A 21,817-nucleotide genomic window follows, 5' to 3' on the forward strand; every position below is an offset into this window, starting at 1 on the left:
GACCCTCCCTTTTCTTCCAGTTCTCGCGCCTGAGGCTGACACTGTTTACGGATATGGGCGCCATCACAGCCTGTCCACGCACGCATGACAATCTTGACACCATACTAGCCGTTCCCAGCCCAACCCCCCAACTATCATGCTGACACGGTATCGTGGCACCAAATTCGAGCAAGCCTAGGAAAACCGCAAAGTGAAAAAATTCGCTGGCATTTCGAGCCAGCATCCGGAAATGCTACGATTGCCAATTACCTCCCCATCTCCGCTCACCTTCCTGACCGTTTTCGTTGGAGACACACGAGGCAGCCGCTCCACCGGGTCCCTGTCGATAACATCCCGCTGTTACATACTCCAAGTTCGTGCCTGTAAATATTACCAAGCGAAAATTCTCGAGGCTCGCAGGTTCGGCGACACCGTGGGCAATGGAGTCTGTCATCGCGCGTCAACTAGTGAGCTTCCCTACGTACCGCGACATGCAAACGATGTATCAGCATGATGGAAAATCGTGGGCAAAGTAGCGTGCGTCCGAGGCCTCAATGTGATAACAACCTCATCCGAAAAGCTTCTATAAAATCTCATGTCCAAACTCCTGCCCCGCCTACAAACTCCGACATTTCCCAATCTCTGTTCTCCGTCTAGTCTACAAATGCTCGTCAAGTCGTTGCATGCCATGCGCCTCTTCTCGTCCATCTTGCCACGTCTCCTACCTAACTCATCTCCGGAGGCTGATTAAAGTCAAACGGCTGGAGCATCTCCTCAGTCGTCTGCAGCTGTGCACTCAAAAATTCATCCGTAATCAGCGCCTCGATATCCTCATCTGCCCCCTCACCACCACCACCACCACCACCACCACTACCAAAGGCTGGCATAAAATCGCCCATGGCCGCGACATCGAAATGCATCCCCGTCATCAAGTCATTGCCCGCGAACGGCACGTCAGGAGGCAGCACTGCCTGGCTCTGCTGCGCCCGCACCAGCGTGTCTCGAATCTCGCGCACCGGCGGCCACGTGTTTTGAATCTCGTTCATGGCGTCCAGCAGCAGCGAGACAGACCGCTCAACCTCGGGGTCCGTCCACGAAGCCTTGAGCAGGTATCGTCGCATCAGCACGATGCCTGTCGCCGTCGCCAGCGTCTGCACGAAATCCAAAGGCAGCGAGCGGTATCGGTAGAAGCGCGAGAAGCTGCGCATCAAGCGCTGAATCGCCTGCAGCGACTCGTAGCAGATTTCGACGTCTTCGCTCTCGGCGATGCCGGGCTTGTCAAACATGTTGGAGGGTGGCCTGTGGAGGATCATCATGACTGTGTGGAAAACCATACTGAAATCTTTTGGTTAGCCTTGCCTCCGTCTCCTTCAAGTAAAGCACCTACTGTAAATGCAGTACCGACGGCGGCACCTTGCCCACGGTCCACTGATTCCAGTGCACTGTGCCTGGCAAGCTGGACAGCCACTTTGTGAGCGAGACGTGAATCTGGCGCGACTTTGCCGCCACGACAGCCGGGTCCGAGTCGCCACGCCGATTCTCGAATAGGTCCGTGATCATGACGTGGATAATCTTGGACAGCTCCGCGCGGTAGATGAACGACCCAACCAGCGCCACGCCGTCCTCGAACTCGGTCGCCGACACCTTTTCGCATAGATACGTCTCGAGCAGGCCCTGCCAGTCGGGCGGATACTGCAGCCGAATCGTGTTGCGCACGTCCGACTCGTTGGGGTACAGCGCGGGCGGCCGGCCAAAGTACAGGCTCAGCTGCTTGTCCGCCACGAAGACGGCCCAATACACGCGCCGCAATATCTCACGGTCCCGGTGCACAATCACGCCGCCGCCGCCGTTGCCGTCCGACCCGCCCTCCCAATTGCTCGGGTCCAGGTGTAGTCCCATCTCGTGCGCGAGCCGAAACGCCATGCCGCAAAACAGCCAGCCCTTGGACGCCCGCCCGACCGCAATCTCGCGGTAGCCCAGCAACACCAACGCCTGCAGTAGCGTCAAGTCTGGGCTGTCGAGCGAGCCGTAGAGGAGCGCCTGCGCCTGGCCGGCAAAGACATCGGACACGTTGAGCGTGTCGTCGTGCTGCAGCGCGCCGAGTGCGCAGATGGCGTAGAGCAGCACATCCGAGTAGTGCTGGCCGGAGCCGACGTCGTAGTCGCGCAAAAAGTACTCGCGGTAGACAATCATGCTGTACTGGTACTGCTCCTTGAAAAACGTCGCCATGAGCTTCTGCGACATTTCGTCGTGCGGCGCGTACTGAAACGCGCTGCTGCTGCGCGGCGGCGGCGGCGGCGGCGGCGACTCATCCGACTCCGAGACGAGGCCTACGGAGGGCATGGCGACGGAAGGTAGGGCAGCGGGATCAAAACCCGCGTCCTGGGGCGTGCTGCCTACGACGGGCGGCGGGAGCGGCGACGAGGTGCTGCCCGCCGGCATCGACGACTCGCGGGAGAGATGCATCTGCAGGAAGCTGGTGCCGCCAAAAAACTGCGCGCCCTGGCTGGGGTGCAACCGCCGGAGCTGGCCTGATCGGAGGCGTGCAGCGACGACGCTGGGATCCGGCGGCGTTTCCGTCTTTTCCGGTCCCGAGCCGCCGCTGCCGCCACCGTCTGGAGCGGCAGCAACGGACAAAGCCGGGAGCTGAGCCAGAATCTCGTCACGCTCTGCACCGTCGGCCTGGGCGAGCCGGCGGATGACTTGCTCGAGCGCGGCAATCTGGCCCTCGAGGGCAGTCACGTAGCTCTTTGACACTGGGCTGTGGTGTGAGAATAAGTCAGTTCTAGTAGAGTAGGGGAAAAGTATAGAAATTTGCGGGTTACCGTTGCTTTTCCCCGGTGCCTTGCAGAATGCATTCCTTGCCGGCCTTGACACATCGAGAGCAGGGTCTTTTGCGATCACATTTGATCTATTTTTTTTCCCCAAAAATGAGTCAATGATACTGAATGATAAATGACCCGATGTGCGAACCTTGCGACGGCGACATCGCTCGCATCTATTTTCAAGTCAGTAGCTTGACTACCAAGAGATGGAGACTCTCGGCAACTCACGAGGTGCGAATCGACTCTCCCATCGGAGTCTGCGTTTCTTCCATTGCGATTGGCTTCCTACTCACACATGCAATTTAAAATCATAAAAATGGAACAGTGGCCCGCAGGCCAAACGCACACCTGTCAAAACCTGTTATTGCAGGCTGTATTATGCTGAAGTTGAAGAAGGGTAGTGAGTGGTGCCCGGCTAGAGCGGCTGAACCGGGTCCGTCAGGCGCTGTCGCCCTCGGTCTTCAGCGGCGGGGGCGGGGTTTCAGCGGGGTCTCGGTCAGTTACAGAGTTTATAAGGTACAGGACATCATTTTAGTTTATACCGCAATCGGACGAGGAAGAGTATCAGGCTGGGGCATGCGAGGCCGCGGTCTCGTGTGCCAACTTACACAACTGCGAATTTCAAGCGGTCTTACTTCGCTGCTAGTAAGAGAGCGCTAGTAAGAGAGCACTGTCTAATGATATCGGGGACAATGTGAATTCAAGAGGGGTGCAAGATGGAACCTAGGCGGTGGTTGTCGAGCACTTCTTAATAGAACAGGCCGAAGGGATTTGTATGGGCAACGAACACAGAACTATCTACCAGAACTGCTCAGCATACATGTAAGAGAAGTACAATAATGAATCAGTGACCGACAAGTTTAGAGCTTGTCTTTGACGCAAAGCTTGCCCAGAAAAGGATTCTTGTAACAAAAAATAAGCCGGTATTCGTGGGCCGCCACTTCTAGTTTGCTCGCTTCTCCTCGCTTGTATGACACAGGCCTATCTTGCCTAGTGGGCACCAGAAAAGCCTTTGTTACAACAGTCAAATAACACAAAAAGTGTTAATTACCTTAGTCTATATTTTAGTGTGTCCTTTCACTTACGAGCTATAACCATAAATGGTTGTGGTGGCTGTCTGGCCATGGTGAAAGTTGGTCATAGAATACGCCTACAGGTGAGAATGGTTTCTTCTTGGTTCCTGCTTGGCTGCCTCACGCGTCATCATCAACTCAAGCCACAAAGCTAGATGGCCGCCGCCTGCTTTTAGCGAAATACTTTTTTTTGGCGCTTTCTTGATATAAAAAGAGCCCATGCCCGCTCTGCTGTCTGTTGTGGTCCCTCCGTACCCGAGTCAATCACCAAAGCAGCTTCAAATTCGGTCACTTTTGCTGGTAGCCCCCGTCCACGTCAACTCAGCCGGGCCATCCTTTTTTCCCCTTACCGAAAGAACAACCCAACTTTTGAAAGAGTGAGTCAACGTTCTAAAGTTGGACTCACTGGCCCTAATACGAAAAGCGCCACTGTCGCGAGAAAACTTGTCCGAGATGGAATCTGGGAGGTTATCCATACCAAACCCACAAGACGACCCGACACCCCTACGTGGCGATGAGGAAGCACAGCTAGCGCTTCAAGAGAGTCCATTTTCCGATCATTTCTCAGGCGGCAGTCAGCACAGGCGCATTTCACAACATCCATGGAGACTAATGTACATGATCTACTCCATGCTCTGTATGAGCCCTCTTCTGACTTTTTCAGTCGGCGCCGCCGTAGCGCTCTTCCGGCTCTTGTGCGCTATTTTTCTTCGCACTCCGGAACCAAAGCTCCTTGATCTGCTCCGAGCGATGAAGTTTACCCCTGCAACCTTTGTCGGTGTGGTTACGTTGGAATTGGCTGCATATATGGGGTGGTGGCTTCAAGGCTTGCTTGGCCGTCGACATCTTCACCCATGGTTTACGTTCCCCGTGTATAGAGCCTTGCATCTCTTCTTCTTCGAACTTGAAGCCATAATGGATTGCTGTTCCCCCTTGCGGTGAGCCACAAGATGGGAGCCAAAGCGAGGTCATGTATCCGCGATCGGGCCATCAACTGAGGACGGTGTGTGTTCTGTATCGTGGCTTGTAGCTGGCTCGTGTTCCGTTGTCTAAGGCGTGCGCCGAGACTAGGTCGATAACACCCAGGATCAGCAGCTGTACAGGAATTGCGGACAATCTTGAAGGGATACGACACCCGGCCCGTAAAGACGCCCACCGTTGTTCTTAATCGCCACGAAACGGAACCCGTCCAGGACGGTCGGCTGTTCTTTTCGAGCCGCCTACCGACAGACCGACCGGTGATCATGGCCCTGCAAGTATTTGCGTATCCCTTGGCAGCTTCCACACCCAAGCGGTCTCTACCATCTTTACTTGGACCGTCGCCCTTTGAGGCTGTCACCATATCGAGTAATTTACATCTATCTGGAAATAAAGTCAACTTCTGTGAGAAAAATGTAGATCTACCCACACTTCTTCTCCTGTGCTAACCGGTGCTTCTAGGATGGCTCTCGTTATTTGGCTGTCCCGAAAATAGTCGGCTGTCCCGAAGATAGTCAAGGCGCTTACGACTTCCAAACTAGCCAACAGCCTTAGAGGTAGAGATCACAGCATACTCCTACTTTCAACAGTGATAATGTTTTGCTGTGCATGATATGTGAATCCCATTCTTTCTTCAATGTTATAGAAATTTGCAGGTAGGTCAATCAATAGAGAGAGAGGTCATAATCTCTTTCCCTCATTCTCGTAGCAAGTCCTCAATCATCTCTCGCCATCTCCTCAGACTGGCGTATGAAAATCAGTCTGCAAATACACGCGTGCTATGCAACCTGAAAATTATTCGAGGAAAACCCCCAATCTAAAAGTTCTTCTGTATCTTTAGCTCACAATATCCTCATCTCTCGCATCCAGCACCAGCATATGCCCCGGCGCATGCGCCATCACCACCCCCTTCAGTCCAGCTCTCATCACAGCCTCTTGCGGCGTCACGCCACATCCCCAAAACACTGGCACCTCACCATCCTCCTCCTCCTCCTCCTCCCCCTCCTCCTTCTCCTGCTTTTCACGTCCTCTCATCTCCCCCCACGGCCTCCCATCCTCCGTCAACGGTGCATCGCCCCATTCCGGCGCATCAACGTCCCGAATCCCCAGCTCCTCCAGCGCCGCCCAACCCCACGCCAGCGGCTCGCCGTGCGTCTTGCCGAACCGCCTCGTCACCGCCCTGACCCTGTCCACGTCCCTCTTGCGATACGGCCGCATCGACACCACGTACGTGGCCCCCGTAAACACCCCTGCCGGGCATAGCGCCCTCGTCGTCCGGTACATGGGCACGTTGCGCCGCCGCCCCGTCGCGACGTGCCGCGCCGGCAGGCCCGCCGCCGCCAGCGCCGTCTCGAAGCTGTACGAGCACCCAATCAGAAAGGCAACGTGGCTGGCCGTCCACTCCTCGAGAATGTCCCGGCAGTGCGACTTGACCAGCACCGCGTCGCGGTAGACCATGTACGCCGGAATGTCGGTCCGCAGGTCGCAGCCGCCTGCCGTGGTCAAGTTTGGCGAGCAGCCCGTGATGCTGTCAAAACGGCCCGCGTTGGAGGACTCGGCAATCAGGGGACATGCCACCGGGTTGCGCGCACAGAGTCTTCTGAAATCGTCGGCGTACTCGACTGGAAGGACCAGCATGTTGGCTTGTAAGAATCCGGGGGCAAGGCCCGACGTCGGCCCCGTATGTTTTCCGTTTCGCGCGGCGAGGCGTACGTCAAGGCCAGTCGCTACCGAATAGTCTCGCCCAGTCATACTGATCAAAGATTCTGCAAAAAAAAAAGAGGCTTGGTCAACTCAGAGTATAGATCAAAATGTAGTTGCTTTATCCCAGTTTACCCCAGCATTGCCCGGCTTTCCTGACTCGTCATGTGGTTGTCTCGCAAAGCCCAGCCAGCTCTTCGGACTTGGGCCTCCGTCGGTAAATTACACTAACGCCGTCCACTTCGGGGGCGTCGTCTAAAATCCACCTCAAATATTAAGAACAGGGAGAATCATTGATAGAGGGTTGATGATATTGCTAGTTTGAGTCTGTATTATCACAATTAACTATAATCTCTCGCGCGCAAAGCTGCGACTCTCTCAAGCAGTTCCATGACTTATACAATCGGGCCGCTTTACACTCATCTCATTCCGGGGCGGGAAAGTGGCAGCCATACCTAGTATTTGGAGCTTCCAGATGCTCTCCCTTCTACGTTTTTGCGCTCTTGGGAGACCGAATCAGTGTACGCCTGACGTATGACCGAAACACGCGCTTGGCGCCCGTTGCCCATCGCTTCACTCGATTACCCATCCGCTCCGATTTGATCGACACACTTCTAGCCGAATTTTTATCCATAGTCGAATCAAACTGATTGGTTGAGTCACCAGGGATATTGACCTTTGTAATTCTCATATGAGGCTCACTACTGATGCAAGTATGGCCAGGTGCGGGTTTGGTAAGTGTGGTGGGTGCTGCCTGGTTCGCGGATCGTAATCGTAAAAACGAAAATTTTGGCTTAACGCGGCGCACTTCTGCCTCACCAGAGTCTGACTGCACTCTTTGCATCTCCTCGATCGATTCGCGAGGAGATCCTGTTCGTGGCAACATGGCATTTGCACTTTCGACTGGAGTGGGCGGATACGAAAGATTGAACTGATCCGATGGCTGGCACGATCCGCCTGCACTGTTCCGTTGGGCGACAGTTGCGGCCAAAAGCTCATGTCCTTCACTTATTCTCGCCACGTCGTTGGCTCTTTCTGTTCTCTTATCAGTATCGATGCGTGGTGGCGGTGCCACGTCCGCCAGTGCATTACACTGCTTTAGTCGGTTATTACGGATCACTGTTCCAGTTTGACCACTTCGTCCTTGGCCTAGCTGGTTTCGCGATATTTTCAACTTGAGCTTTGGAGGAGGCTTGAAATTGCTGGTTGATCTACCATCGTCAGCGGAGCGTCGTTCTCGTCGGCCACCATTCCATGCCGCTGCGTGCTCAGTTTCTCCGGACGGGGTTGGCGTACGAACACGCAGCTTCAATTTTCCGGGGCTACCCGAGCGTGATATGTGACTCCTAAGAGACAATGAGCGAACCTGAGAGATGGCGGAGTCGTTCTTATTCTGCTTTAGCTCGGAGCCTTGAATCGCCTGAGCGGGGTGAGTGCTGAGCGTCTCTGCCGGAAGTGGCGGTAGCGCCTTCATAAATCTCTGATGCAGCTCATTGCGAACTTTCTTCTCACGATGGGGGGACAGAGGTTCAGGTGCGAGAACCAGTATATCCTCTTCCGACGATGATGGATGCTCGGCCAGGGATTCTTCTGCACTGAGCGCTGGGGTGCTAGTCCTTGCGGCGGCTATGTTACGATGATGACGCTTCGGGAACGGGTTCTCCGCAATTTCCATCTCATCCAGTGTTTCCATCGTCGATAATTTGCTGCTTCGTCTACTGCGTCGCTCATCAGCATCGTCCTCGTCACTGAGCCTCGAAAAGGGAGACTTTGCCAATCTTTCAAAGGAAGAAAGCAAAGACGTAAAATCTGCAAATGCGGGATCCAGCGCCATGACATTCTTGTTCAGACTCAACTGCGATGCTCGCCTCGCCTTGTTACTCATCTCCATATTCGGGGCTGCTGTCTTTAAGCCGTACTGCCTTTCTGTAGCAGGAAGTCGTCTGGGTATATTAGTATCATTCGTCGCCGTTTGATTTTCTCCCTTTCTAGTGCCAAACACCTCTGTATAAGCATCTGTGTGTTCCGAGGCTGCCATGAGCTTGTCTGCCGCGGCATTAGACATTGCATCCGCAATAGCCCGTTCGATCTCCTCAATAGAATCATCATGGCTACCTTGGAGGTATGAGCCAAAGGATTCCTCCATGCTACTGCCTGTCTGGCTATAAACTCTTTGACAAGGAGCGTGTGCAGGTCCCGAAGGCGAAGTGATATTTATGCTACCATGCATTTTTGATTCCATATCTTGTTGTAGGATGGCCGGCTGCGAGCCCCTGCCGGCTCTGTGGGGGACGGGAGAGAGTGGCATATCCGGATGGCGGGCGGCCTCAGAACCCGAATCATTGAAGTCCTCGGTATAATCATAGTACAGGGTGCCGCTAGGCCGCAAGGCTGGACAAGTACTGCTAGATGTCATTGGCCGCTGGTACATCTCAACAATTGAAGTCAAGCTCGCGGATCTACTACTCTGATCAGTCGAACTCATGTAATACCGATCAGAGGGTCGTGATGCCCAAGACACGGTGGAACTCGGCGTTCTAGCGCAGCCCGATACTGTCATGTAGTGGTTCGGACTGGGTGAAGATCTCGACGGCAGAGAGCTGGATGACCTGTTCATTTCGGCACGGAGAGACATTGGCGGGGCTCGTCTTTGATTGTTAGCAAGCGATAATTTGTAGAGGTTGTGTGCCGCCCTCTGTTCCTGTGTTAGCAGTCATCATAATCTTCGCTATTAGGAACGAGCTTTACTTGAGGGCCACGCTCGCCGTCCATCATTCTGCTGTACTCCCTGCTTCGGGCATCGGCCATGGTTGGTGAGTTGATACTTGTGCCGGGACGCCTCAGCCGCGTAGGATAGGGCCCAGGCGTTCTAGATTGCTGCCAAGAAGGATTTCGATGGTGCGTACTGTTTGACTGCATCTGGCGTTGACTGACGGGGTACCTTGAATGTGAGGCTCTCGAGGAAGCATCGTCATCGTGTCGAGCCATGGCGGAACTATAAGTCGTTGCATTTCGAGACGCATATAATGATATAATTTCGGATGTTGTGTCCCTGTAGGATCGTACTCTTCGTTCATGGACTAACTGGCCCTCGTTAAAGCTGCGCGTTGTTGGGTCTCTGGAAAAAGCTGGGTCATAGAGACCGCGCCTTGGACGTAGAGGTGCATGATATGTAGCGGAGAAATCTCCATCGACGGTGACATGATGCCCGAAATTCTCTGGTCCATGTGACATTTTTTGGCGTGCTTGGGAGGCCGCCAACTGTCGAGCTGCTGCCGCATTATCGTCCACTGTCCGGAGTGGCCATCTCGCCAACTCCTGTTCCAGGCCCGCAGGCCTTAAAGACCTTGAGCTAGAGCTTCGAGGCGCTATATTGCTGGCAGGGAAGCCGGCAGCTTTGTGAGTTTGAGACACATCCATTGCAGTGCTGGGAAGCTGGATTGTTCAACCTGGTGGCGTACTTGGCACACCGGGGATAATAGTGTAGGTCAACGCTGATAAATATAAGACTAAGTCGAAAGGAGGAAAATCGGAAGCAAAGTCGGCAGCCCGGTCCAGGGTGAGGATAGTGTTGTCAAAAGGCAATCGTTTTCAGCAAGAGCAAAAGTTTCAAGTATATCGGAGCAAGATGTGCATTGCGTTGTCTGCCAGGGCATGGAGCGACAGAACAGTCACGGTTCCAATGCACGAGAGAAAGAATTGACCTTGAGAATTGAGGGATGGCAGCGACTTGCTGCCTGCCTGCCTGCCTGCCTGCCTGCCCATACACTTGGCGACATGGCTTTTTGGTGGCAAGAGCGTGAGGGACCAAGTAAAGAGAGGCGGACATTGTCACAACAGACTACGAAGGTGCGGGGGTGCGAGGGACGATAAAAGGCGAGTATAGGCGAGAAGCAGCAAGAATTGTGTATTGTTGTATCTTTTGACTTTTCGGCAGGCATCAATGTAGGGCCGATGACGGCAACGCTTAGCAGCGTGATGATGATGGCGCTGTCGTGATGGTGGGAGGTGGCATATAAAGGTGTGTGGTGAGGTTGGCGTTTGTCAAAAAAACGCATACTCAATATAACAAAGCGACGAGTCACATGCACGGGCGGCAGTCGACTGCAAGGTGTCAGTTTTCATGTGCAGTCAAGTTGTTGCAGCGGGGTGACAGTCCATGCTCGGGCCGCCGTTGGCCATTGACGCAGTGTCCAAAGCGGCGACAAAATCTCAACGCTCAATCGCCACAAATATCCATCAGTGCGCGGGCACCCACTGTATTCCTGTTAGGTTGGTGTCGCATCCCCGTGTCAGCACCTTGGCTTTTCTCGTTGTTGATCTTTTCGATTTCTCTCCCCCCCCTATTATTATTCTCGTTTGGCTTGCAACCCCGACCGCTCACGTGCGAACGGGGCCAAGGTCCAAACCAAGGCTGTGGCCGAAATGAAGGTGGGGGTTACCTAGGTACACAGTGCCTAGCAAGTCGTGGTTGTCACACTTGTGCGAGACACAAGCCTGCATTTCGCAGACTCGTTGCTGGCAGCTGTATCACCAGAATTTTGTAATTTCGTTTCGCTTCGCATCTTTCTCTTCTCCTCTTTTGCTAACCTTGATACGTACTTGTCTACTGATGCATCCTCTGTATAGGCGTCATGAACCCCTGGCTAGGCTCGTGCAGCACCACTTCCCCTGGCAATGGTTCGAACTCTCTGGCCCTCTCTCATTTATACCTTGCAGCTAGTGTGATCGGCAGGCGCCCCTTGGGGATTCTGGAGCCAACTAGCGACTTGCGAAGGATCAACCTTTTTTTTTTTTCTTCTTTCTTCTTCACTCTGAGTGTGTGTGTAATTTCCAGTGGCCCACTCACTGCTTAGTGGTGCTGTGGTTTCCAGACTTCAAGTCCAAGAGCAGAGTCTGGAACTCGCCCTTTTGACACATGCGGCTAATTAAAGCCATGTACCCACCACATTGTCGCCTTGACCAATTGTTTCCATGCCAATAGGGCTAGGCTAGTCTATCTAATAGTTCCTTTTGCCAACTAGCTGCCAAGCAGCCCCACGACAAGAAGACGGGAGCTCTTTGCCAAGGCGTAGCATCTGAAGAGACCCTTGATTCCCCACACCTGCACCAAGACCGCTGCTTTCTTTGCTGCGTGACCGGCACTTTGTTTAAAAAAGGCTGCGACTCTCAATGTGTCACCGTCTCGTTGTTCCCGTCGTACGCCGTCATACTCAACCTCCTCATATCAGGTGTCGCTCGATATATGTCGTCGCCCTCCGCCCCCCTTCCGCCAGCCGGCTCATCCAACATCGCAGACGACCCTTTCACATATCCATAAAACCAAACCCGCAAACCTAAATAAAAAGCTTTTACAACACCATGTCTGCAAAGCCGACGCTTCACATCTCCATGCCGCCCAGGCGCCTCTCAGACTACCCCGGCCCGCGCAGCCCCCGATTCCGCGAGGACTTTGACGCGCCCTTTTCCGAGGCCATCATGAACGCCTCCCACTACACCGTCGCCTCGCCGGGCTCCTTTTCGTCCTCCTCCCAGGGACGCGCCAGCCTCGACGACTCGATCCGCCGCTGCTCGCCCGGCAGCTCCATGCGCACGCCCTCGTTCCCCGCGCAGTCGCCCACGGAGCCCTGGCGCGAGTTCCCCTGGGGTCAAAAGACGACAGCGTCGTCGTCGTCGACGACGATGCGCAAGCCCAGCGTCAACCACCGCGTGAGGGGCTGGGCCAGGAGATCTCTCATCTTCAAGAGCCGCCCAACGTCGCCCGACGAGCCGGCGGAGGGGTCCTTTTCAAAGGTGGATCATTCCGCCGAAGCTGCCACCACAGAATCACGCAAATAAAACAAGACAAGGAGAAAAGATTTGAAATGCCGCAGGGGATGATGTTCTACACTTTGAACGAGTAATGCGATGGAGGTTCGTGGATGATCTACTTTATTTTAATGATTGGGCGGGTACACACATGAGTGGCAAAAGAATCACTCATACTAGGCGCTTCAGGCTTGGCGTTTTCTTTTCTTATTTTCTGTATATAAAAACGGTTATTGAGCTACGCTCGGGAGTTGACATCTCACTTCTTGAGTTCCTTGGTTTACAATAGCGGTAATCAAAAGACACCGCCCCCAATGATAAAAAGCCGCTGTTCTTCCTTCTTGGCCCACTGGATTATCTGGTTGGCGCCCTGTCCCATGGTCGCCCGCGACATGTTGGGCCCTCCCACGCAGTATAGCTCAAACACCGGCGTGACCCACGCGAGCGACGTGGAATCCTCGCTCGTGTTGTGCAAGATTCTGAGGTGCGTATGTTTGGCGTGCACGGCAGCGTGCATCTCGTGGTACAGACTCATTAGCCGACGGCGATCGGAGATGGCGTCAAACGGCGGCTCCAGTGCAGCCATGCAGAATTGGACGTTGGCCTTGGACTTGTAAAGAAAGTGGCTCATCGGGTTTGCTGGCACAATCTGAGCAATCTGCGGCCGCCCAGCCCGTACGGCGTTCCGAATAAAGGCCAGGCTGCCGTTTTTGGCCAGTTGCTGGGACACGTCATCACGCATCTTTTGGAGGCCAAAGAAGCTCTCCTTGTCGGTGCTAATCAGGACCATGGCGATTTGTTGACTAGCAGAGCTTGATTGTTCTTGGCCATCTGCGGCGTCTTTTGGTGCGTTCCGGTCGTCATCAAAAAAGCTGACATACATGTATAGATAACCTTCGTTGTTGAAGGCAGGAAGACACAGCGGTATCCAATTTTCACCTCCTCCACCTTTAATGCCATCAGACTCGAATAGCATGTTGAATATGAGCTGCAAGTCGCTTGGATGCAGTGAATGTCGTCGCGGACGAATGACGCTGACAAGTTTTCCACCTGCAATGATGAGTCCGTATAAAAGCTTGTCCGAGCGGAGCTTCAGAAACGTGTTGTTAATCGAGTGTCGCTGCGACTTGCGGAGCTTGAGGCATTCCAGTGATCCCAGCAGCATTGTTGGCGAGCCTCTTGTAAACGTATCAGCGAGTGAAGAGAGTAGCGACTCGGTGCCTTCGAGTGGCTTTCTCAGGTCCGACGACGGCCTGTGGACAAAGATCTTTTTCAAAGTCGGTAGGGTGAGCGTAGAAAGAATTTGCATGTAAAGCGCGTCGAGCTGCGCGCGCAGCTGCGAGTCGCTTTCGCCCAGCTTGCTGACGGCCACAAAGTAGAGGGGGCCTCGGGTCAGCACCACAAATCTTGCGTCGCCTGCCGTGAATCCTAGCAGAGGACTTTTGGCGCCTTCATAGAAGGATATGATAGTTTGCATCACTCCTATCGAGGAGTTGATGAGCATCAAGTCTCCATGGCGACTCCAAATGGGTTTCCCGGCTGACGAGAGAATCATGTAGTGCTTGAGCTTTGCTTTCCACATGGTGACTCGCGACGCATCGTCCATTTCGTCTGTGGCCTCGGTCGGTACCGGCTCAAACTCTTCTTCAAAATTTGCCAGCATATCATCTTGTCGGTAGCGGCTTGATTCAAATGGCTGGACAGTGGGTGCCTGCGAGCGCAGCATGTTCCACGCCACACTGCGCTTGCCAAGGTCGCCGACAAACAGACTCGCAATGTCACCGGTCGGTCGCATTGTCGGCACAAAACTCATGACGCTTGCTCCATCATCTCCCTCCGCTCCCGAATGGCTCGCCTTGTATCCAGGAGAAGCATAGCCGCTGGGTACTGGCGTCGATACCGACCTCGCCCCTGGTGTTTGGAATGTGCCTCGTGATCCATCGGGGAAGGACAGCGTTTGTATGTCGACAGCAGTCACTGCCGTGGTCGCTCGGCTAGCGTGAGGTTTTGAATCGGTCGCATCGTTTGACGATACTTTTGATGACTCATTGGGGCCATCGGCCGACGCGTTGTCATCGGTTACCATTGCGTAGCTGTTGTGTCTCGACCGACGTCATCGTATGTTGTGATAGTAGAGCTGGCCCGAGGCCGGCGTTGCCCTCGTGTCTTGTTCAGGGACTTGGTCTCCGTATCATCTCGACTGAAGTGTTGAAGTATTCGGGGCAGCGGGCGGTACGCGTAGATATATTTATTGATGACGGCACGTAATGTGAGAGGTACCATGTGCTGTGGGGCGGCCCAAGTTCCGAGACAAGTGACGACGTCGCCAGCCTGGCTGACGAAATTTGTGGAGGTGCTGGACGATTACGGTTCACAGAGCAGAGAAAAGTCGAGGCGAAGAAGACAGGGTAAAAGTTGATTTATTTTATTTTCCTAACTTGCATTCTATTCGTTATTCTTCTGACATTTTCAAGCATCTCAGAATCGGCCACGACGTGTCTTGTCCGCCTTTAGGGCTTCCCTCGTCGGCTTAGCAGATCTTCCAACAATTGCAGCGGCAGCGCATCCAAATTACTCTCTGCCTTACTTTTCACAAAAATTCGACATGATGGCCCCTGTCTTGTCAGCCTGCGATATCCCCCAAATATCGGCATGGGCGCACTGTAGTCTCTCGACCGTCATCATTGGGAAAATCTCTGCCCAGGCTTCCTCCACACCATGTCCCGAGCGCAGCTGGCCATCCTGAGCGCCAATATAGATTGCCTCGAGTCCGACACACTGTGACGTCTCAGCCGCCGGCGCCGGAGCGTCTAGCAATATCACCTTCACTCTTTCAACCGCAGGGCTCTTTGAGATCTCACGAGCCAAATCTGGAACCAGTAGCCCTCCCATAGAGACACCAACGAGAGTTACATTCTTGATATGAGGCTCCAGGGCAGAGACGACAAGTTCGGTGTAGGCCCCGATGAATTCTTCACTGGGATTTTGGTGTGGATGTTCCGCTGCCAGAATAGTGGTATCTGTGTCAAGGCTAGCGAAGAGCGGCCCCGCGCCGGTGAGCAACCCGTCAGAGCCCGGAATGAAGAAATACAAGGAATCCTTGCGTCCCTGGCGGATTACATTTAGCAGTGGGAGTGCAGGGCTCGGTGTCTGCGTTGGACGCCCGCGAGATGCCCGCGAGACGAACAATTCAGCCAGTGAAGCAGGCGACAACACAGGGGTCACAAACCCGATAGCCCTGTATCCAGTCAATATTACTGCTTGCTCATAAGTATTGGTCAAGTAAGCTTATACTAACCCGATATTGGGCCCTGACAACTCCTTGGCCACAGAACTTATCAACGCCACATATTGCGCGCTAGAAAGACCAGAATTTTTCAGATTGCTTTGGGGTTCGATTTTGGTCTCAAGGATCTCGGAAGCAACCCGAACGAAAGCACTGATAGCTAGACCCAATTTCTTATCCACAATTGTGCCTGAAGGCTTAGCTACCGGCATAGCACAACCCTTGCGTCTTGGAGCCTGGAGAGCTCTGCGGTCGAATATACCCTCGGGGACATATATTGTCGACATTTTGAGCAGGCTTTCCTGATGAGGAAAGCCCAAGACAACATGCGAATCAACACCGCCCCAGCCGGAAGCGGATACAGCGACAATGTCATCTCTAGTTAGCTTTGTAGGTAGCATGGCAAGATCAATTGGCAGAGCTGGATTGATCATGGCATTGGGGCACTCCAGGCCCTTGGTGTGTGGAATGGTACCGGCCTGTATCGACTTGCAGATCTTGATCAGGGAAACAAGTCCAGAAGCATGCTGTGCATTGCCGATATTGCCCTTGACTGACCCAACAGTGAACCGGTGAGAGCTACCCAACTCCCTCAGAGCAAGGCCAAGGCCTTCTAGCTCCAGTGCATCCCCGATAGGCGTACCGCTGCCATGAATTTCCGCATATCGCAATTTGTTCGGTACACGTCCCGCTGTCTTCCAAGCCGACTTGATGACTTCTGCCTGGCCACGGGGCGAAGGAACCTGGTAGCCTACCTTTTCCAAAGCTCCATCAGATCCGATTGCAGTTCCGAGTATGCGAGCGTACATGGACGTCCCATCCAGGACTGCGGTGCTGTAGCGTTTCAGGACCACACACGTCACGGCGTCTGCCGGCACGGTGCCGTCGGCCTGTGCGTCAAAAGGGCGACATACACCACTGGGAGAAAAGATCTGTCCATCTTGGGTCACGTAGCCGCCTTCGAATAGCTGAACAGAAACTCCTCCCACTATGGCAACGTCGCAGCGACCTAGGCGGAGGGAATCAAATGCCAAGGACAGAGCAACACTGCTGCTGGCACAGTTGGTCTGAATGGTAACATTCGGCCCTCTGACGTTGAGGTGGTATGCTGTTCGAGCAGAAATGGAAGGGGCCACCATCGGGCGATTCTCTTTCAAGAAAGGATCTGTGGCCACCGACTCTGTATGCAGATGATAGGCGTTGTTGGCACAGCCCACGAAAATACCAGCGCGAGCACCACATTCCGGGTTTCCGCCGTGACCTACATCGTACCCAGCGTCTGTCAAGGCTTCATACGCGACCTCAAGAAACAGTCGTTGTTGAGGGTCCATTTCTGTAGCCTCTTCGCGAGACAGGTGCCAGAATTCATGGTCAAATTCTTCGACATTGTCAAGGGAGCCAGCTTGTGGCACCCAGAGATTGCCGGGAAGGGTTTTGCGCTCAGTGTTACTGGCAGGCGTGATGCCAGAGTAACCTTGCATGAGCTTTTGATAGAACTCATCTGGGGTTTTGGCGCCTGGAAAGCGGCCGGCAAGACCAATGATAGCGACGCCATCCAGCTCCATGTCGTCTTCCGCTGCCACAGATGTGGCGACGGTGGCAGGGCTGGAACGCCTGGAAGCAATTCTAGATGTCATAGCAGAATGGCGCGATGGCCTCTTACTTGTTGCTCTGCTGCTAGGTGTGCTGCTCGGGGTATCCGACCGGCTCTTTCCTTGACGCCTGCGGTCATTGTTCGCCATTGCGACTCGTTTCGTCCTCTTGGTCTTACGCTTCTTGACTGTCGAATCTCCAAGAAGCGCAGACTGGTTTTCGATTGTAGATTGGTGGAACAGATCCACGAGACGAATACATCTGTTGGGAAATGCAGCCTTGAGCCTCTCATGGAGCCTGGGCACCAAAAGACTGTGGCCGCCAATATCGAAGAAGTTGATATTAGATGCTGGAGCGTCTTTGAGACATAGAACGTCCGACCAGATTTTGGTTATTGTTTCCTCATCATCTTGGTAAGAGTCCGACTCTGAATTCTCGCTGTGGCTTTCGGAGCTGTGTTCCGAGCTTGACGATTCTGGCATCAGGTTGAATTTTGGCAGAAAGCGACATCGCTCTCGTCGCACAGTGGCGTGATCGGTTTTTCCACTCGAATTCTTCGGTAGACATTCGACTTTCACAATTCTGGAGGGCACCTTGTAGGGAGGCAGGAGCATTCTTAGCTTGCGTAGGAGTGATTCGGTTGAGATAGATTCGGGAGTGACGAGAGCCACCATTTCCCTTCCATCTTCGGAAGTCAAAACGGATGCTTCAGTAACCCCACACTGGGCATCAAATATGGCCTCTTCTATCTCTTCTGGTGCGATACGAAAGCCTCTCACCTTCAGCTCACGATCCACTCGTCCCATGACCAGAATCGAGCCGTCTAGAAGCATTCGACCTCTATCACCAGTGCAATACATTCTTTCACCAGTATCACCATGCGGCTTGAAGCTTTTTGTCGTCTGTTCTGGAAGATTAGAGTAGCCACGGGCCACTTGCTTACCAGAGACGCAAATCTCGCCGATGCGCTCGGCGCCAAGAATAGCACCAAATCCTTCTGCGCAAATGGAGATGGTAGTGCCAGAGTTGGCACGTCCCGCCGTGACAAGTTCGTCCACCAGAGTATTGCCTCGTTCAATTTTATTGATTGACACGGCAATTGCACATTCTGTTGGACCATAGGCATTGACTAGGTCCACACGGGGGTGCCATCTTGCTAACAGATCGCGAGAAACTGCCTCTCCGCCGACGGAAATGAGTTGAAGACTGGGAAGTGCTCGACTGACGCTGAGTGTCTCAAGAGCGGTCGGCGTTATCTGCAAAAATGAAACCGCATTATCCTCGATGACGTCGGCGAGGTACTCTCCAACTAGTTGCTTTGGGTGTTCTGCGAAACATAGGCACCCACCAGTGCACAGCGCTGCTGTCCACTCCAGAATAGAGGCGTCTAAAGAGAAGGATGCCAGCTGCAGGATGCGAGAGCCGTATCCACATTTGTATATTCCAGAAGCTGCTTTGACAAAGCTGGAAATATTCCCATGCTCAACCATGACACCCTTTGGTTTTCCAGTTGATCCTGAGGTATAGATAACATAGGCGAGATTGGAGTCAGTGGTGCCGAATTTGGCAGCAAGTACCTCTTTGCTGTTGATCTTGAGCTGAGAAGCTTCCAAATGGTAAGCTTCGACTGTTTCCTCGTCGATGATCAACCTTGGTTTGCAGTTGTCGATAATTGCAGTCTTTTGGTTCAGAGGAGCTTCTGCGTCGAGGTAGACAAAGGCCGCGCCAGTCTTGAGAATAGCCAGCGTCCACTCGAGAATCGAAAATCCTCTTGCAAGGTGAATTAAAATTCGTTCCTCATTTTTTGCACCATTTTGCAAAAGAAATTGTGCCTTTTTCTCTGTCGAGGTGTATAGCTCCCCATATGTCAGGATTCCCAGCTCCTTGGAGGAAAGTGCGGGAGCGTCAGGGTTTGTCTCGGCATGAGCATCAAACCACTGGTGAATGTGCATCAGCGGATTCCATTCTCCTGGGTCTTCTTTGGGCAAGGAGATGTGCTTGGGTAGCCACGTTAGCATTTCTCGAAGCTCCACGCCATCAACTTTGCTTAGGGTAGTAAAACGTGTCCACTGCGACTTCATATCCTCAATGGCAGAGCCAGAAAACAATCTAGGGTCATATATAACCCCAAGATTGACATCATGTTCCTCCTCCAAGAAGCATACGAAAAGGTCCCAGGGCCCCTCGACTGGGAAAAGGCGGCAACCTGCCTTTGCCAGCTTCGGGGAGTAGGTGACAGCAACTTTGGGAGGCTGGTAGTCATTTCCAGACTCTCGAGATATTCTCGCCAGTTCAATAACGGGAAATAACTCGGCCTTTTTTACCGCACTGAGGTTCTTCCCCACTGCCGACACGAGAGAGCGAAAGCTTCCGTCGCCTTGCTCAAGAATCTGCCACAGGGGCAACTTCACTGGGAGAGCATTGGCAAACTGGCCCACACATGAAGATTTCATCTCTTGCGGACGGCCACCAAAGCCTACAGATAAGACTTCTTCTTTGCCCAGAGGCGGGCGCGTACGGTCGGCAACGAGAAGGCCGACGAGCGCCGTTGCGACTCGAAACCACGATGTTTTGTACATTTGGCTCCACTCTTCTAGTTCCTGAGAAGGAGTGTTAGATGGTGTTATAGGCGGGACGTTGGATTAACGAGATTCTCACCGATTTAGAATACGAAGCCCAGGCATCTATGGATCGATAATCCACGGCAGTACCGCGCTGGCATTGTGGTGGCGATAGGTGGGCTGGCCAATGACTTTGATGCATGTTTTTGATCTGATCAAGTAACGTCTTCTGCGCCAACTTATACGCCGCAGTGTTGAGCCAAGCTCGCTACGCATAGAATGTTAGCTTGTGTCAACGACATCTCGGGGCTTGCACCCTGGGGGTAGCACGTACCTCGATCATATGCATGTCTCTGAAGGGTGTAGTTGGTGGTAGCGCCGTACTAGATGGTCTGAGTAGGTCCAAGAACTCCCGCGACAGTATGCTCATAGACTGCCCATCGATTACGATATGGTGCCCGACGACATAAACTCGAAATGTGTCAGGATCTTGAAGAATGACCCATCGCGCTGGAAGCTCTCTGTCTAGGAGAAAAGGCCTGTGCAGAATTTCCGTGACTGTCGGCTGAGAAATCGTGTTTTTGCTGCGCTGAACGAGTCGGACTTCAGGATCGACGGAGCCAGCACGGTATTCGACAACATGAGGCTTGTTGTGCACAGTCTTGATGCTACAGCGGAGTGTAGCATGCCTTGTCGTCAATTCGCCAATCACTGCACGTTTTTTTGGTTAGAACTCTTTTTGCACCGTTTCAGAAACTCTATTGGCAATTACTTGCCTCCAACAATGTCAGAGACAGCAGGCAGCGGCCCCTCACACTTTCGGAGGTCCCATTCGAGAGTCAGGTTGTATTTCGTTCCCAAAGGATTAGCAGTATAGTCATTCCACATTGCTTCTTGGCTTTTTGTCAAAGGATATGCTGCCTGGCTGACGGAATCTCTCATGTATGTCTCCGAATAGTGAGGTGCAGGGTGGCCTTCCTGCGCAGGTCCAGAGATCAGGCACATCACATTGTCGAATAAAGCCATTTGAGCAGAGTTTCGGTACAGGCAGTCCCTTTGAAAGACTAATGTATCCTGATTCTGACTCTTTGGTTCTCAATCTGAAGCTTTCACAGTCACTATGGAAACTTTGTAGAGAAACTGGTTCGAACCACTTCTACTTATACAGAGGACCCAGTCTCGGTATAATTCATCTTAACCTAGTCTTTAGGCTTAAAACGGCTCTAAAAAAATCTTTTTCTGGCATCACTATGGGGTCATACCAACCTTCATTTCTGCAATCTTTTGTTTAAAGGCTATTTGATGAGTGGCTGTTTGACCCAGTCTCTGGTTGCAGAAAGTGGCTGAAGGATTGCGGGCCATGGAAGCAAATGTTTTTTACCACAACTTGGGTGATCCTTACGCGCTTCTTCCCTTTAGGCATGCTAGTGTGACAAGACTTCTTTGACAGATAGCACGATTTTGTTAATATGCGGAAAGGATCCGAGGTCTGATTACTGACTAGCTGAGACGCCCTTGTGGACCTTTGGAGTGATGATGGTGCGAACAGCTGAATGCAAGAATGCCGCCTGCTTCTACGAAGGGCAAGCATGATATCTGGGAAAGGGTTATATCTTATTTCTGTTGTTCGTTTGTTCCCATCTTTTTTTGGCATTAAGTCTGAAAAAAAACTCGAATTGTGGCGCAACACCTCCTGGACTCGAGAGGAAATGCCGAATATACCCGGATAAAAGTATTGACAGTCCAATATTTTGACCCAGTCATCCATCTCGAAGGTCTGATGTTATGCATATTTTGACAAGGGTTATTTTGCAAGACTCGTATTCTCCGTCACCCGTTTTTCTGCCATCTAGCTTTAGAGGCGAGTAATTCTTTCAACCCTGATTAATTATTCCGTTTCTTTCATCGAGGGTTACTATTTATTTTCCCGAAATTACTTGTTTTTGTATTTATAATCCTACGAGCCAGCCTCTGCTTCGCGACTCGGCCGTAGACGGATCGAGATTTCGCCAT

At 52.8% G+C, this 21,817-nt stretch overlaps 6 protein-coding genes across 6 annotated transcripts; 1 reads left to right on the top strand and 5 right to left on the bottom strand.

The window, feature by feature from the left end:
* Positions 1–704: 704 nt before the first annotated feature.
* Positions 705–3,929, bottom strand: BBA_04322 (transcription factor; the record flags this gene model as incomplete). Its single annotated transcript, XM_008599419.1, has 7 exons — positions 705–1,278; positions 1,367–2,890; positions 2,953–2,977; positions 3,033–3,089; positions 3,153–3,162; positions 3,413–3,438; positions 3,890–3,929. The coding sequence occupies 7 exons, from the start codon at positions 3,927–3,929 to the stop codon at positions 705–707; spliced, it is 2,256 nt and encodes a 751-aa protein (XP_008597641.1).
* Positions 3,930–5,692: 1,763 nt separating this feature from the next.
* BBA_04323 (DUF1445 domain-containing protein) lies at positions 5,693–6,607 on the bottom strand (the record flags this gene model as incomplete). Its single annotated transcript, XM_008599420.1, has 1 exon — positions 5,693–6,607. The coding sequence occupies one exon, from the start codon at positions 6,605–6,607 to the stop codon at positions 5,693–5,695; it is 915 nt and encodes a 304-aa protein (XP_008597642.1).
* A 436-nt stretch (positions 6,608–7,043) lies between these two features.
* Positions 7,044–9,364, bottom strand: BBA_04324 (uncharacterized protein; the record flags this gene model as incomplete). Its single annotated transcript, XM_008599421.1, has 2 exons — positions 7,044–9,251; positions 9,305–9,364. 2 exons carry the CDS (start codon positions 9,362–9,364, stop codon positions 7,044–7,046), a joined length of 2,268 nt encoding a protein of 755 aa, XP_008597643.1.
* A 2,553-nt stretch (positions 9,365–11,917) lies between these two features.
* Positions 11,918–12,394, top strand: BBA_04325 (uncharacterized protein; the record flags this gene model as incomplete). Its single annotated transcript, XM_008599422.1, has 1 exon — positions 11,918–12,394. One exon carries the CDS (start codon positions 11,918–11,920, stop codon positions 12,392–12,394), a length of 477 nt encoding a protein of 158 aa, XP_008597644.1.
* Positions 12,395–12,659: 265 nt separating this feature from the next.
* BBA_04326 (trafficking protein Mon1) lies at positions 12,660–14,450 on the bottom strand (the record flags this gene model as incomplete). Its single annotated transcript, XM_008599423.1, has 1 exon — positions 12,660–14,450. The coding sequence occupies one exon, from the start codon at positions 14,448–14,450 to the stop codon at positions 12,660–12,662; it is 1,791 nt and encodes a 596-aa protein (XP_008597645.1).
* A 497-nt stretch (positions 14,451–14,947) lies between these two features.
* Positions 14,948–20,830, bottom strand: BBA_04327 (amino acid adenylation domain protein; the record flags this gene model as incomplete). The annotated part of the gene is made up of 5 exons (XM_008599424.1): positions 14,948–15,602; positions 15,663–19,843; positions 19,902–20,072; positions 20,139–20,472; positions 20,577–20,830. 5 exons carry the CDS (start codon positions 20,828–20,830, stop codon positions 14,948–14,950), a joined length of 5,595 nt encoding a protein of 1,864 aa, XP_008597646.1.
* Positions 20,831–21,817: the final 987 nt, after the last annotated feature.

The sequence above is a fragment of the Beauveria bassiana genome, assembly GCF_000280675.1.
Source record: "Beauveria bassiana ARSEF 2860 unplaced genomic scaffold BBA_S00009, whole genome shotgun sequence".
In the NCBI taxonomy this organism is placed as follows: Eukaryota; Fungi; Ascomycota; class Sordariomycetes; order Hypocreales; family Cordycipitaceae; genus Beauveria; species Beauveria bassiana.